This window comes from Drosophila eugracilis, unplaced genomic scaffold, assembly GCF_018153835.1.
Source record: "Drosophila eugracilis isolate 14026-0451.02 unplaced genomic scaffold, ASM1815383v1 contig_75, whole genome shotgun sequence".
Taxonomy (NCBI): Eukaryota; Metazoa; Arthropoda; class Insecta; order Diptera; family Drosophilidae; genus Drosophila; species Drosophila eugracilis.
Genome location: NW_024573645.1, coordinates 551,518 through 568,139, shown reverse-complemented (window position 1 = coordinate 568,139; position 16,622 = coordinate 551,518). Strand labels below are relative to the sequence as shown.

Sequence of the window (16,622 nt, the reverse complement as noted above, 5' to 3'; positions counted from 1 at the left end):
CAGTGCAATCGATTCGATGAATCTAGTCGGTGGAAATCTCAGGCCATGTCAACAAGTGCTAGCTCGGCTAACTGGGCTCATTGGATGCCATTCGTAGGTGCAGTCACGTAGAGCGATCTATAGACTTTGCTGGAAGTGTGGTGACAACGACCCGACGACTTCATTAGACGCGGCCATACATCAGCCGGTGGCAAGAGTTATGTGACTGCTGGAAAGGATTTCCTACAATTTCCACCACTCGGATAAATCATATGCCCAATCCCTCTAACTGCAGAGAGAAAAAAAGTTACTAGGATAGATCTAGGCTTTTTGTAAGTTTCAAAGTGACTTCGATGCTTGTATAGTTGAACCTAAGAAGTATACCTAATATACCTTTATTATTAGTAGGTATTTCCAAGAAAGATGGTTAAGTTGGCTAGCATCTAACATTCTGGTGTGTTTTTCTGCGTGTAGACAGTCGAATAAATCAGAAAGTTCGGGCAGTGCCGCTCGTAAAACGGATTCCGCCGAATGTTTGTTAATTATGGTTTTGCGTAACTCTCGCATTCGTTGGCCCCGGGTCAGAACCACTCGTGAGTGATTTGTATTTGGGCTCGTTAAAGTGTCCAGCGGAATGAAGTGCTGGCCAATGAGTTTCTTCTCAAATGCGGCGGCACGATCGTCGAGCATCTTCGCCTGCATCTCCGGCAAAAGGCACGTTTTCAAATGTAATTTGCAACAATTTAAAGATTTTTGCGCCACACTCGATATGGCCGATAGTCGAATCACTATAGATTGGTTAGACTGGCAATAGTCTTGTTCGAAAAGGGGAGAGGCGCTGTGAAAAGGGGGGCAGTGGCGCTAATTGGGGGAAAATTGAGAAGCGGAGAATCGAAAGCGCCGCATCTGGTTGCGAAATGCGAGCAGTTCGAGAAGTTCAGCTGGCGTCTTCCGAGGGAACATGGAGTTTTCTGGTAATCTTCCGGATTACATTGGAAATGGGCGAGCGATTAAATACGCAACTTGCGGCTTAATTGTCTACTTGGGGTCTTAGGGACTCCCAAGTTTCCTAGAACTTCTAATCATAGAAAAGTTAAATAGTTATTTTTAATGTGTTCCCTCTCTTTTTATTGCATAGAATTTTAATGAGTCGAGGAATTTGTAGGTCAAGAAAGAGCATTAGTATTCGCCATTAATATAATTTGAGATGTATGTTGTTATTAAGCTGATATTAGGTAGAAAATTAATATTGCAAACTCGAATTACAAATTTTTAAGGGTAGCTCCGTGACTAGTATCAAAATGCTATCAGAAATGAATTAAATTAAATATGTTTTTCCACTTAGTCAAGTTAATTTATTGACTTAAGCACATGCTAAAAACATATTAAGTGGAACTTAGCATTAACATTTGCATTTGAAAGTGGCGAAGTTTCAAGGCAAAGCCATCGCATTTAATGTTATTAAAGTAATAGAAATTCCCTGGCCATATCAATTAGTTTAATTCGCTGTAAAGTGCGCCGGCGAACAGCCGATAAAACATGCTCCATTACAAGGGGACTAATTGGGCGCTTAGATCGAATTAATTTGGTATAATGTAGGCATTCAGAGTGAGTTGACCACCGCCGAGCTAATTGCTTAGCTCAATGCGATGTTATTTGCATGTTTCGGTTTCAAAATTCATTTCCGATTCGATTGGTCTAAGTGGGCATAAATAATGGGAGGACTTGGCTCTTGGGGCTCCACTTATGGGCTCTTGCAGTCACTCAGGTGACCTTTGGCCTCGCAATGGGTCTCCGATGAGCCAGCGACAGATTCACACGAACGGAGAGTGGTTTCTGGGGTATTGGGCTGGGGTTGGAGATTCCGTAAACCGGATCAACCACTTTGGCGGTGCAATGGCGGAGGCAAATGGCCGTGATAAGAGCACCGCCTCTGCACCGCCATCGTTTCGGGTTGTCTCGAAGACTTTTGGTTTTCATAAATAGATTGAAATGAGCCTTGCCAGGGCGAAACCCATTTCATCCCCTCGACTGCGCACATCATCCTTTCTCTCCTTGCGCATTTCTCCGGGGCTCCCTTTGTTTGGCTGCCTGAGAAACCCAAAAAGCAAACCAGTTTTTACACTGTAACCAAAGAAGGTTGGGAGATTGTTAGTTTTATCAATAAATATTCTGTATCCTCCTTCTTATCCTTTTTTTAAAATTTTTAAGAATATTTCTTGGAATGTTACGGTTAAGTTAAGTTTAGGTTAAGTTAAAGCTAAGTTAAGGGCTTATGATAAACTTAAGCATTGGAAATAAACAAAAATAATACTTGTTTTTCTCCAAGTGCCTCTTCTGTTTTGACTCATCCATGCGGTCATCGCGGAGGTCGAACTCCTGCCAGCCCTAATGCGTTGTTTTTGTCGTTTAATGCCTGGGTCACAGTCATCCGATTATCGATTGACCGACTTATTGCCGGGCTGCCCGAGAAATCAAAGAAATTCAATTGGAGAATTGAATTCCGATGGCTGGCCAAGTGTCGAATAAATTATCAACAGATTAAACATCAACAGAGCATCCTCTGGAAATGGTGGCATCCCACACAGGGACTGTTTATCCCTTTCGCATATGGACCATAAAACCATGGCTGATAACCCCATGGGAACCTCGGACCAGGTTCCCTAATTTCTCCGACTTACTAGCGAATTTACGTGACGCTGACACTTGCTATCTGGAGCCATAAACTCGGTGGCCTTATCATCGCCGGCGGCCATTAAAAGGAAGTTTTACTGTAGGACTGGCCGCGACTTTAAAGACATCGCACGACGATTATGCGCACAGCCGGACATGGCGACCATCCTCTCTGATGCACTTAAAGAAAATCTTGTTCATAGGAGATGTGAAAATATTTTACAGGAAAATGCAAAATCACTTTGGAAATCGCAGATTTTATTATACAATATACAAGACAATATCAGAGAATATAGAACGCTCTTTATTAAATCCAAAATCTAAACTGTTTTAATAATTTAAGCACCATTTTTCCCCAAGTGAAACTTTCTTAACAATGTCCAGTGAGATCGCCAGGCGGAACACGGAAATTTATGGGGTTCGCGACTTGGCATTCTGGATGGAGTTTAGCTCCCAGTGCAATTATGCGGTGGATTATCTTGGTGAAAAATAAATTGGCCAGCTCTCGCGGTGAAACAAAGTCTGCCACTGGGCAATGGCACCTCCATTTTGGCGGCCACATCGCGTGCCACACATCGAGACGTGATTACGTCCCGCCAGCAATTCAGTTGGCCACATTATGCATATGCATGTAGAGGGGTGGAGGGGAGGGCAGCACCACTTAACTCACCTGAACGGCCGTTCAGCATACTTTACAGGTGCTTTACGGAGCGATTGAGACGTCTCACATAGGCGGTGGAGCGCTTTCAGAAACTCGGAGATAAACAAAGAGATTTTCAAGGAAGGCTTTCAAGGTTTTAAATTTCAGTTCTTGGAGAAATTTTGCTTAAAAGATCTAGTAAAACCCATTAAATTAATTTAAAAGTAATTTTGAAATTTGAATATAAAGTTGTTCTTGAAAATCTGCGTTTTGAACTTTGACATATTCAGCAAAAGCTGAAGGAAATGTGTCGAGGTCACCGAAAACTTCTGCAATTTATGACAAAAATGCAAATGAAATGGCTTGACTGTACAAGATGATGGGTTTCTTAAGCTGCCATCGAGCTGCGCCATGTCAGCAGTTTCATTTTGTCATTTTGTGGCGGGCAACTCGTTTCCATATTCATTAGATATGGCCAGATTTATTTCCCTTTCTGAAAATAACAAGATGTGGAATTTTTCAATGCATATTTAAAGGATATTTGCGACTTGGCTTCTGCGCCTTGAAATTATCTTTTATTCACACAACAATTGCACGGAATTGCGTGTTTCACTCTCGGTTTCCGGTTATTCTCGACCCATAAATCACAATCAAAAAAGGAGCAGAACCACGAAACGTGTGTATGGAACGCCTTTCGTGGCCGAGGGAGTGAAGGAATCCAGATGGACTGACGGGCGAGTCCTTTTCCTTTCCACCGCTGAAGGGTTAAACTGTCCAATTGCGAAAAGGGTCATAAAATGCCGGATTTTCGTTTCGGGAACCCCACGAGTAGTGACAATAAAATGGCAAACAAAAGTCGCAGGGTGACCAGTTCTCGAAACCCCTTGCCCAGGGCCCAGGATATGGTAAAAATATGGAAGCGGCCGGCCCGACAGAATGTCACACCATGTTGTCGCGTTTTACGACCGCCGCTCACCTTTTGTTTGCCGGGTTTATGGCCGCCAGACCTCCGCCTTCCTCCTCATCCTTTCCAGCCCGAGTCCGCCATTTAACCGCTTCAATTTCGTTGCAAAAACCAACTCAACCAGCGCAGCCAAACGGCCAAAAGAACCTTTGGAACTCTGGCCAAGTTGGCAGTTTTTTTAATTTATCGATTCGTTTTTTATAAATTTAAAGCCAGAACTTGTTCACCTTGGCCAGAGCCATTAACCGGTTGCATTTCTTTCGGCAAATGATTATTATTAATAGACTTGACCTTCAAGGACGCTGGCTGCGTAAAAAACTGCATCCGGAGAAAGGATATTCCCGAGAAAAGGCTAACAGGTAGACAGCTGCGTGTAAAAAACTCAAACTCCCTTCTAATTGCGTAACTCAAGGACTTTAAGACGCGGCAGGACTTGTGCTGGCCATAATGCAGCCCGTGCAAATCGCATAACCCTTAATGTAACCCGGCAAAGGACAGGCGGATGTCCTTGAAGAGGAATTCGATTCGAGGGAAAGAGGTCCTAACACTGCTTAGGTGAAGTAACCATCAGAGATAGAGGTCTGTGAGTTTACAGTATGTAATATCATAAGTTAAAAGTTAAGAAATAGGTAACTTTTACGACCATTAACATCACGGAAATGTTTTTAGGAGTTTGTTATTTTAACTTTACTAATCAGTAATTGTTTTTAAGGTTCCAATGATTACATATTTAAGCAAGAACTCAGCCATTCCTGTCACTTCTAATATTCCTAACTGAAAATGAGTCTTTTTAAAGATTAAAAAACTGAAAAATGTGAACTAATTTAAACCAATTACCATATGTAGAGTGAAAAAATGACTTAAAAGACACAATTAATATGGCTTGTTTGATCGGAATCATAAGCCAATAAATTTTTATAACTTGTTCTGCGAGAGCCGGCCAACGGCCCAATTAAGTCCAATCAAAATGGAAACAACCGTAAAAATACAAATAATAACGAACGTAAATGCGTTATTGGCCAATTCTACGAGATCGTCGCAGCTGAAGAGGCGATCAGCGACCAGCGATCGGCAATCAGAATTCAGAATATAATTTGGGGCTGGCGGCTCGTTGACAACGCCTCACTGTCCGCCAAATCATTCATAATTCATTTTGTATGCCGCATAAATGTTTTTACTATCAATAAAAGCGCAATCAAATTAACATTAAACTTATTTCGCCGAGGTGGCTCCTCGCCGGGATCGAAAAGCACGTAATTATTTTAAAATATTCCGCCATTCCGTGATTCCGCTGCGGGGCCATCGCATTCCTTCACTCGGCTGCCACGATTTCTGTTTTCATCGCTGGTTGTGTCAAAAAGAAGCTCAGAAATCGCCACATAAAAATAGAAATTGTCTGCGATCTGTGTGGGCGGCATCGTTCTTAGACAACTTCTTGAGGTTTTTGCATTTGTTTTAATTTAAATCGCAAATGTGTCGACGCCACGGAGCTTGTTGACATTTTATTTACAATAGCCAAAATGTGCGATAAAATTTAATGAACGACTTATGTAAATGCCCCGTAATTGCGGACGGACATTTGGCGAGAGAAAAGCCCGGCGAAACGAGCGTTTCTGCCATTTTCCAACCGTTCGACCGGCCTGTCGGACCCTGGAAATGTGTTTTCCTAATTAGTTAGCCGCTGTTAAGGAACAGTTTCTATTTTTATGCCAGTCACATGCCCCGTCTAAATGGGCTAACAAATGGTGCACTTCGCCTGCGGCAAAGGGTGATCATCCAGAATCTTAATTATTTATAGAAGTGCCTCATAAATCTGCAGCGAATGGGGGCGGGGTCCAGAATTAATTTTTCCCTTTTAACATTCATTTAGGTTCTCCTTTGTCAGTTTCCATTTGCATCTAACAAAGGAATTTCAAATTTATTCAGTGCACTGTTGAGGAATTTTAAACCTAATCAGATGGCTCTGAGAGCCTAGAAGTGGATTTTGTGCGAATTTATGATATGGCAATAAGGTTGTTTTCATTATAATGACATAACTGATTAAGTAAAGGGAAGGAGTCTATGATAAATATAATATTTAGTGAGGTCTAAGGTCCAAGCTCCAAGTTCTAGATATGCCCAAGTTCCTTTCTTACTTTAAGTTCTTTCAAAGGAGCAGTTCCTGTTTCCCTCGCCTCTAGCTGATCCATTCCAATTATATTCCAATCGAGAACCACATCTGCAGGTGATTAAGCAGCGTCCCTCCATTACCACGAGCACAGTAGCCGTGGAATGGCCAACTATGTAGACGAGCTGCCTTCATGGACAAGTGCATATGGCATTGGCATTGGGCCGGAACGAGGGGAGGACGTGCGGGTGGTGGATACACCTCCACTTGAGCCAGTTGCTCATTACACTCGACTGGATAATTACGAGCATTTCAATAAACAAGCACAACAATCGTGTGCCCGAACTTGGCTCGAGCTTGGCATTATGAACTGTTTCCGAACTGCGCGCACATAATACCATATTTCAAATTTCAATTAAGTCCAAGTGCTGAGAGAGCGGTTCCCCTTTCGGAAACATCCCGCCAATGGCAGCTTTCGGTCTGCTGATCTTTACGTTTCCTATTTGACTTTTGACTTCTCGAGATATAAACATTTTGTTTTATGGCTTTCGATCGATTTCCCCCAGATTCGGCCTAAAAGGGACTCAAGTGCAGTTCCACTTGGCCCGCGTTGCATTGCCAAATCCCCTTTCTAGAGTCTGCTCCTCCCATTTCTTTTCCCTCTCCCCAAGTTTATTCCCATCGATGGGCCATGGGAGTCAGCGAATTAGATTTTAATTAAAAACTAGTTTACGCTTTGCATTCGAAACGAGCTGATGCGGGATCGGAGCTCAATCGGATATTTTTTTAATAAACCATAAAAACGTTTCTAAAGTGTCACACTCAAAATTTGGGCTGTCACATAAATTTCGATGCCTTAAAACAAATTCCAGCGATTAAAATCTGAAAATGGACAACTTTGACCACCTTGGGCATTAGAGGCCCGATTGAAAAACCCGAAATTGAAACCCAGTCTTTGAGTCTGAGGCTGGGGCTGAGTGGTCTCTGGTCTCTGGTCTCTGTGTATATTCATATCTGTGGGATACAGATACCAGCCGGATTACATTAGGCAATACTTGGTGGGGCCAGGGCCTAAGACTGGGACTGGACCCAAAGATACGCAGAGCGAAAAAGCATTTTAGAATAACAAACCCAGAAAGCCTTTTGCGACAGAGAAAACAAAGAAAACGCTGTTCAAATTTACATTCCATTCGAAAAGAGTTTCTGGAATGGTCTCGGGGGTTAGCCCTGTTCTCCCTGTTGACTTAGGCGGATCTCCCCGGTTTTCAAACAATATTTTGCATATTCCATCGATTTTTTGACTCCCAAAAACGAGTGCGCATAATGAGCGTGCGAGAGAGATGGTTGAGCGCAGAGCGAGAGAGGGATATGGCATTTTCTGGGTGTGTCCCCATCGAGAGCCAGAAGAGAGATGGAGCCAGGGAGGAGACCTGAATAGAAGGAAGTTTGTCGCCAAAGAGGATAATTTAGTATCGATTCCACATCATATCCATGTCCCCGCCGCAATTTCAAGTCGCTATTCTAGCGAATCTAAGTCCCCGGCTCGTAAATCTCGTTAATTTATGAAGGATGCGTGCGAAATGCCAACAAACTAACTCGCCCACGCCCACGGCTCGCACCACCACCCACCGCAACCACTCTGCACCACTACACCGCAACGCACCACTCCACACCCTGCACCGCAAAGCCATTCCGCGGTTCGACTGTCACGCGAGTCGCTGTTCTGCATATCAATCCGAAACTCGAGAATGCCACAATGCGACTGCACAGAGAGAAACGTCATTTTTATTTTGGATATAAGTTAATAACTCCCTTTAACTCATGCTGAAGAGCAGTCCTAATCATATATTAAGGGAAATATAACATTAACTTGTTAATTGTTAATTATTATTGATCAAAGTTTACCCTAAGTTCGTAAAGGGACTACTTTGGTATGTTTTCTATTAAAATTGGGAAAGGTAATCCATTTTAAAGTGATTTTTAGATCTTATATGCAGTGTTTACCTTAAGAAACCTTCCATTTTATAACTTTATTATATTTATATTCATAAATAACCACATTTTTCCCTCTCTGCATGGGAGTGCATGTCCGCGTCTGAGTCCAATTCCAAGTCCCTGACCATGTTTTGGCTTCAAGTTCGCCTGGCTCTTGTCTCGCTGACATCTTTCGATTTATTTAACTGTCCATTTCTGTCGCACTTCGACTAACGATTTTCTAGTCAAGTCTGCGTTCGGTGAGCAAATTTATTTGACTTGCTCGACATTCCAGCGATCGTCGTTCCACGAGGGGGGACAATTTATGCAAATGCCTGGCATATTGATACTGTTATGCCTTTGTAATGGAAATGCCGGCAATTACCACTTGAAGCTCCATTGTGTAGTGGCGCTGCGAAGAGCAATTAACGCAAATTAGTTCGTTGAGTTTTCCTCTCTTTCGAGTGGGGAAAACTAAACAAAACACCCGAGGGAAAAAAAGTTTATGCTCTCTCACCATTCAAGCATAGGCAAGTGGCTTAATTATTTTAAAGTGTCCATATTAGAGGCAGGTCATTTGGTAGAAGGTGTTCTTAGAAGGACTCTTAATGGGTCAGATGAATATTCTATGCTATGCCATAAGCTTTGTTAGTTGATTAAAAACTACATAGGAAGCCCTTCCAACCAGTTCTTAGTAACAAAAAACTACCCACTAATCTAAGTTCAGATGAAGTCACATTTTTCGACAATTATGTGGCAATACATTATATAAATGGCCAGTGTCTGGTCTCTTGGAATAAATAACTGAAAAACCATAAATCCTACAGTTCCTTCATCGACTATCAGTTCGACTGTTCAGCTCGCCTTTGCAGTAAATAATAATACTGTAATTACGGAGCGTAATGAGCTCATATGCGGGTGCAAATGTCATTGATTACTTATAATGAGCGATTATTATTTATATAGATGGCTGTTTTTGTGCTATACTCGAACTCTCCGCTGAACTGAGATAGACCTGCGACAGCGACTACGATCGCCGACTGGGCTGGACGAGCGTCCACAAATGAAATGAAGTCATAAAATTATTTAAATCTGTACTTAAGTGACAATAAAGCACATTATGTACGTTTAACGATAAGCCTCCATTGCAGATGACGATTTGTGGAGGCGATTCTCAGTCATAATCCCCCTGAATTATATATATTTAAATTCCAAGTATAGGAATTAGCCCCTGTATAGCATGCGAAACTTGTAAAATGTATAAAGTACTGCCTTTGGGGTGGCACGTTATCCTCAACCTGTCAGCCAAAATATTCAATTTCTGGAAATGCTTTTAGTGCTCGATTGTTCGCATTTATAATTTATTTAATATTTTGAATGTTTCTCGATCGGATTACAAGCTTTCAGAGTGCTTTGGGCCCGGCTTAAATGACGCAGGTGCGGCTAATGCATGGAGATAATCAGTGGCCAGTAGGGTCACTCGTGGGTAATGGATGAGAGATTTCATTTTAAGAATTTTAAATGATGCTACAACCTTCAAGATACTGAAATCTCTCATACTTTTCTGTTAAATCTGTTAGTGAATGAATCAAAAAGGCAACCTATATGATATAATCGGCAAAGACCATTATTTGGTTACCCAACTCTTAGCTATGTACGAGGTGTGTTCAAAAAGTAAGGTGACTTTTCAAATTTCTCGGGCAACATATTTTCGATTATCGATTTTTTTGTTTTGTTATATTGGTACACTCTTCCCTAACATCTGTACCAAGTTTCAATGGAACATCATCTTTTGTTTGGTTGTGAGAGGCGTAGAGTTACAAGTTGTTTTGCGAGCTCGGCGATTTTTTGCTATCGAAAAATATGGATCAAAGGATTTGCATCAAATTTTGTGTAAAAAATAAAATTAAGTGCTCTGAAACACTTGAAATGTTGACAGTGGCATACGGTGAAACTGTTCTGAGTAAAAAAAATGTGTACAAGTGGTACAAACTCTTCCAAGATGGCCGGGAAGATGCCAATGACCAGCCTCGCTCTGGACGCCCAAGCACGTCAACAACTGATGAAAACGTTCAAGCAGTGACGAAAATTGTTTTGGAAAATCGTCGAATCACTATCAGAGAAGTTGCTGAAGATGTCGGTATATCGCTTGGCTCGTGCCATGAAATTTTTTCAAACGTTTTGGGTATGAGTCGTGTGTCAGCGAAGTTTGTTCCGAAATTGCTGAATTTTGACCAAAAGAACCGTCGCATGAGCATCGCTCAAGAGCTGTTGAATGACGTCAACGACGACCCAGATTTACTCAAAAGGGTCATAACTGGTGACGAATCATGGGTATACATTTTTTTTTTTTTTACACAAAATTTGATGCAAATCCTTTGATCCATATTTTTCGATAGCAAAAAATCGCCGAGCTCGCAAAACAACTTGTAACTCTACGCCTCTCACAACCAAACAAAAGATGATGTTCCATTGAAACTTGGTACAGATGTTAGGGAAGAGTGTACCAATATAACAAAACAAAAAAATCGATAATCGAAAATATGTTGCCCGAGAAATTTGAAAAGTCACCTTACTTTTTGAACACACCTCGTATATCCATGAACAGTGCATCGCCCTAATGCCATGTGGACGGACATGTCCAACTGTTGTTGCTTTCGTGTGAGAGATCTCGAGATCCCCAATAAAAATGCGTGATTACGAGCATTTAATGCAATATATTAATTACCTCGCCTTCGCAATCCGATGGCGATGTCGGATCCACCCGGACCGAAACCCCGCCGCCGACCAATTGAGCAGATTAAAAACTGGAATAACGTCTTTGTCAGTATCTTCTTGGATGCGGTGGATTCTGGTGGATATTCGAGTGAAGGCTCCGCCAATCGTGTGGTCTGAACTTTTGCAACTTTTGGCGGCAAGGTGGGCCGCCTCAGGTGGGGCGAAGGGGATGGTGGTTGATGTGCGAAAAGGGAAGGGAGCATATTCGACCGGGGTCGAGACGACACATTCGTTAGCCAATTTACGAGCGACTAATGGCAATAACGAATACACTTTATGGCCACATCCATAATCGAATCGCAATGAAAACTGCACAAATCGTGCAATTTCTGGGCGACAGTGCAGCGGCGGTCACTGGGAATCATATTTATACGGTCACCATTGCTGTTCGAGTGACCATTTTGTAGCCATTCGCAGAGCAGTTGCCAAATTAAATCATAAAATCGAGACCAACAAAAGCGAAAACAAAGCCAGTGCCTCGTAAACTTTAATGCTTACTTTTGTGAAGAATTCCCCTTTAATGGCCGCCAATGTTGAGCTTGAAAACCCAAAACTCTGGCACTCGAGTTTCGGTTTTTCGGCTTAAATCCCCGACGGCTCATACTTATGGCCATGTTAATGGCTTTTTAAAGCGATTATGCGAGAAATTTTAATGGATTGTCCGAGCGGTATTATGATCGATTCATGCACCGGAGCCCCTGATCGGGATTAAATCATTATGCAATTAGGTTTTGGCTTTCGCGTTCCCCCGTTAGACAAAAGACTTTACGACTTCGGTGGCTGGGCGAGCCATAAAGCGAATTTATTCAAAATGCTGCCTGATTTATGCATCTTTGATTTAATCTCCGGCTCCGCTCTTCTTCGCATTAATATCAAATGGCAGTAAAAGGCAAATATTTAAATTCGTATACCAACCCTTTGTTGCGGCTCTGGGGCCCTCGGCTGGCTCCGCGGTGAGGTGTAGTTTTTATAGGCGTAATCCACTAATGTTATAAAAACACACACAGACACACGCGAAGACGCAGATCTGGAAAGAGAAGAGAGGAATAGATGGTCAAATCAGTTTGATTTTTAACTAAGATAATTGGATTTCAGATTTGGTTAAGATGGGTTAAAATATTAATTGGAATTTAGATACGCCTACGGGCTGCAGTGAAATAGTTTGAAATATTTCAAAGTTTAAAGATTATTTGGGTAAATCTGTATAAATCAAGAAAATATATTTAAATATCATGGACTCCCCTTATTATTCACCAGAGAAAAACTATTCATTCAATTCCCCAACTAATTAAAATTGTTTCAAATTAATAAAGCGACCGCCGAATGCATTTCTGTAAGGCTGTAAATTTCCGAATTGCCTTTGCCGAATAGCCCACAATTAATAATTTACACTCCGTTCCGCTTAAAGGAATCTTGCCCTGAAATAATTTAGGTTTTGTGCTTTTCGAATGGGAATTTCAGACTTTCCAGCCCGAACATGGCTGCCATTTGGTGGCAACTAATTGAACCCAATTCTGGCCAAACCAGCTGCCATTTGCCAGGTCGTCAGGTGTGCCCAACGACAAGTCCCCCGTTGAAATTCGTTTTTTCCACTTTAATAACAAAAAACAGCGAAGAGGTCGAGTTTGGAAAATCAATTCCAACAGTGTGTTGCAGGTTTGTGCTTTTCGTGGAGCCGCTTTTCCCCGGGGCACTGGCTCCGAGTTTCACTCGAAGCGTTTTCGCTCAACAGTGGATTGAGTTCTCCCTGGCGACCGCTCGCAGTTTTTTCTGTAGTTTTCTCTGCAGCTCCAAGATTCCGGCACACACATCCCGCGAAAAAGTCTCCAACGCTGACCGCTCAGCAGCAGCAGCGGTGACGCCATAAGCTGCAGTCGCTGTTGACGTTGCCGTCGCCGTCGACGCCTGCGCTGCCCTGCTCGCCATCTCGCTCCCACCAAAATGGCTGCTCTAGCCTTCTCTCGCTTGCACTCAAAGTGACTTGGCTGGCGTGCGAGGAGATCAGAGAGATCTTGTGGCCGTGTGCGCAACAGGGTGCACTCTATAAGCTGCTCCCCAGTGCCACGCCCATGCGCCCCCGAAAAGCACTAGCTCCAAGAAACCGCCGACAGTCGGGCGACGGTGGTCCGCTCGCACCGCTTAACGCCCGCTTTTGCCGTCGCGATTGCTGATGTTGCTGTCGGGTCTTGATGTTGCTGGTGTAGCTGTTGCTGTTGTAGTTGCCGTTGCTGTGTTGCTGTTGTAGTTTCTGTTTTTAAATTGCCCATTGTTGCTGCCGTGTCTTTTGTTGCTGGTTTAACCTAAGTTTTCGATGATGTTGCTTATCTGCTTGCAGTTCAAACATCAAGTGATGTTGCTGTTGCTGCCGCCTTGCCTTCTGTTGCTAACTTTGCTGCAGCTTCTGCTGATATTGCTCTGGTGTTTGGAGTACTATTGTTTTTCTGCCTTTGTGATGTTGCTGCTGGCATTGTTTGGTGATTTTCAAGTTGATGGTGCTTCTGGAGTTATGCAGAGTTTTGGCGGCTTGTTGTGATAAGATTGCTGAAAGTTGTCCTCCTGTTAGTTCAGCTGAATTGGAAGTTAAAGCTTCTGGTTTGAGTTGATGTTGCTGGTTATATCAAAATTTTGTTCTGATAGTTTTCTTTTTTTAGTTGCTATTTTAAGCTCTAAAGTTGCTAAATTCAAGCCTAACTTCAAGACCCTCCTTATAAGTTGCTGCAGAATCTCTTTCTCCAGTTCCTGCTCTTATGTTTAATGTTGCATTGTCTAAAGTTGCTGCTGCTCTTTTCCAATTTGCTGTTGATGCTGCAGCTGCGTCTGATGTTGCTGCTGTTGTATCTGTTATCAATTCTAATGCCTGAGGGCGGCGGGGAGCTGGCAGCGCACTTAACTCGAAGCTTGGCAATTTCCAGTTGATTGGCTGCACTTCTTGAGATTTTTCGATATAGCCAAGACGAGGGAATTTGCATGCAGGAAAGGATGCTTTTTGCCAGCCAGGACACTTATAGCCAAGGCAAACGAAGAGCAGCTGCAGCTTGGCCATCTCCGTAAGTTGGCCGTATGGTGCAAATGGCCCTGGCTTGGCGATGCGAAAAGTGAAAATGCAGTTTCGCATAATTTGATCCAACCCCAACCCTCTGTTTTATATATCACTTCTTGCTGCTGCTGATAGTTTTGGCTCTCAGTAGAGAGTGCAGAGGTCCTGGGTCCTTTTTCTTGCTGGTCCTTGCTGGCTGGTGGCAAGACAATGCCCGTTCTAATCGTAATCATGGTTGCAATGTAATGGCAAAATGCCAAGAGCCTTCCTCCGCTGCGCTCACCTCTCGCATTTCTGCTTCGGTGGTTGTCCTTCGCTTGAATTGCACTTTTTTATGGCATTGCAATTAGGGGTAAGCGCATCGATGCACACAAACACAAACACACACACACACTAACATTCAGATACTGAGGTAAGGGTGCAAAGAGGGAACACAGAGCTAAGGGTTGTTAATTATCTACTGAGGGGTGAACAGCGGGCACCCATACTAAGACAACAATTATCTGAAAATTCCATATTGCAGTTCTCTAGAATGCCAAGCAAATAGTTTCTGCAATTAGTTGGGGCAATGCGTTTAGAAACGGGTTTTTAAAGACAACAAGATGAGTTGGTTCGGATTAGGACTAAGTTACTAGTGTCTGCTTAAATAGTGGATTTATACTTTTCTAATTAACTTGAAGATAAAATGGATTTAAGTGGAAAATCACATTTTAATGTTTAGACTTGACAAGAAATGGTGAACCATCAAAACCCATAAGAGAGTACTTTTAACATTAATCAATTTCAAAAGAATCAGTTTTTTTCTTTAGAATAAAGTAATATTTTTCAGATTTAAAGCACATTTTTAAGGACATAGCTTATATAGATGAAATCAAAGGCTACATCATGAAAAATTATACTGCTGAAGGGCTTGAAAAATAAAAATGAATGAATTTTTGCCACTAAAACTTTATATTACATAGTTAATGTATGAACTTTTGTAACTAATTTCACCTTTAATAAATATTATTTAACATAAATCTTATCATAATAACTTTGTTTAACATGAACATATAGTAGTAAAAAGTAATATATAAATAAATCAAATACTAAGACAAATTCCATGCATCTTAACCAAATCTTAATACTTGGCTGACCTCATAAAGGCCTTCCAACTATTTCCCGAGAATTTTTAATATAAGTCGAGTGCCGAAAAGTGTTATCAACAAACGATTTATGAAATGAGAAAACCCACAATAAAATCCCCAGGGCCAGTTCCGATCCAAAGTCACAGTGGAAAGCGAAGGTGAAGGGGCATGGATTGGTTGGGATGATGAGGAGGGGGACTGGTCCATTGTCGTTGTATTTGCGCATTGTGCAGAAAAGTCGTAAAAATTTCTGCTGTCTACGTTCGAAATGAATGGGGAAAATGTGAAAAGGCCATCGAGCAGCCTCCCAGTACTGCTGATTTTTTCGGGGCTGCCCCGGCGAAGAGTTCTTGTAAAGTTTACGAGCGCAAATATAATTCAAATGGTCGTTAATTGCAACAACAGCGAAGGAGGCTCATAAATGGATTGGATACCCGCTCGGAAAAGTGGGCGGGGTTATGTACTTACGCACACCGAAACTCCACCGGCAAGCGGAAAGCTAAAGCAGCTGTGGAAGGGCGAGCTTTTTTTTGCAGACGGAAAAGCACAAAAGCAAAACAAAAGGTCGAAGCACGTGGCGGGGATATTTCGTTCGATGGTTATATTTCGAAATTTCCCAATTTCGATTCAGTGGGCCTTAACTGGCTTGGCCAGAAAAAAAGTACCAAAGTGGTTAGATTTCGGGAGTGTTGGTGGCCAAGGGAAATTTCAAAGCACGTGCGTGTGAGTTGCGCATGAACGGTACACCAATACATAGGCTGCAACGAACGAAGGAAAAAAACCCTCACAGATACTCCTCACACAGATACTCGCCTATACAGGGGGCTATACGATATCTGTGAGATACGCACAGATACAGGGGCAGCGCTGCGAGCGCCGCGGCCAGCGTCGCTGCCGGCGTTTTGAGAGACCGAGCGGCGTGCAAGAAATCGTCGGGCAACGGCTTCAAATGAACGCAAAACGTTGGAAAGCAAACAACCGCAAAAAAGCCATCAGCTAAAAATAAAACTGCAACTATCAAAGTGAATCTCCTGAAAATCGTGCTAAATTCGTGTGTCCCAGTGTTCAGTTTTATTGATTAATTTAATTTTTATAACCGAAATTAGTTCCGTTTTTGATTTTGTTTATCAGTTGAATCTCATCTCGTCGCGGAACTGGTTTGCATTTTGTATCTTTTTATCGCTGCAGTGCAGGGCCTCTGTATGGGTGAGTATCTGTGTGTGAGTGTGAGTGACGAAAGGCTGCAGTTCGGAAACCAGTTTCAAGTATTCCCCGCAATCTATGCCATCTCTCTTCTTGCAGATCTAAAGTGAATGGAAGCCTGGAGCGTTTAAACGCCGCCA

The 16,622-nt window shown here is 42.4% G+C and overlaps 1 protein-coding gene across 2 annotated transcripts in view; it reads right to left on the bottom strand.

The window, feature by feature from the left end:
* Positions 1 to 16,622, bottom strand: part of LOC108117018 — a 102,934-nt gene that overhangs the window by 5,167 nt on the left and 81,145 nt on the right. For both annotated transcript variants that reach the window (XM_041819476.1, XM_041819477.1), the window contains exon 5: positions 12,031 to 12,142. In XM_041819476.1, the coding sequence (XP_041675410.1) occupies positions 12,031 to 12,142 (112 nt within the window). The remainder of the gene's footprint in view (positions 1 to 12,030; positions 12,143 to 16,622) is intronic.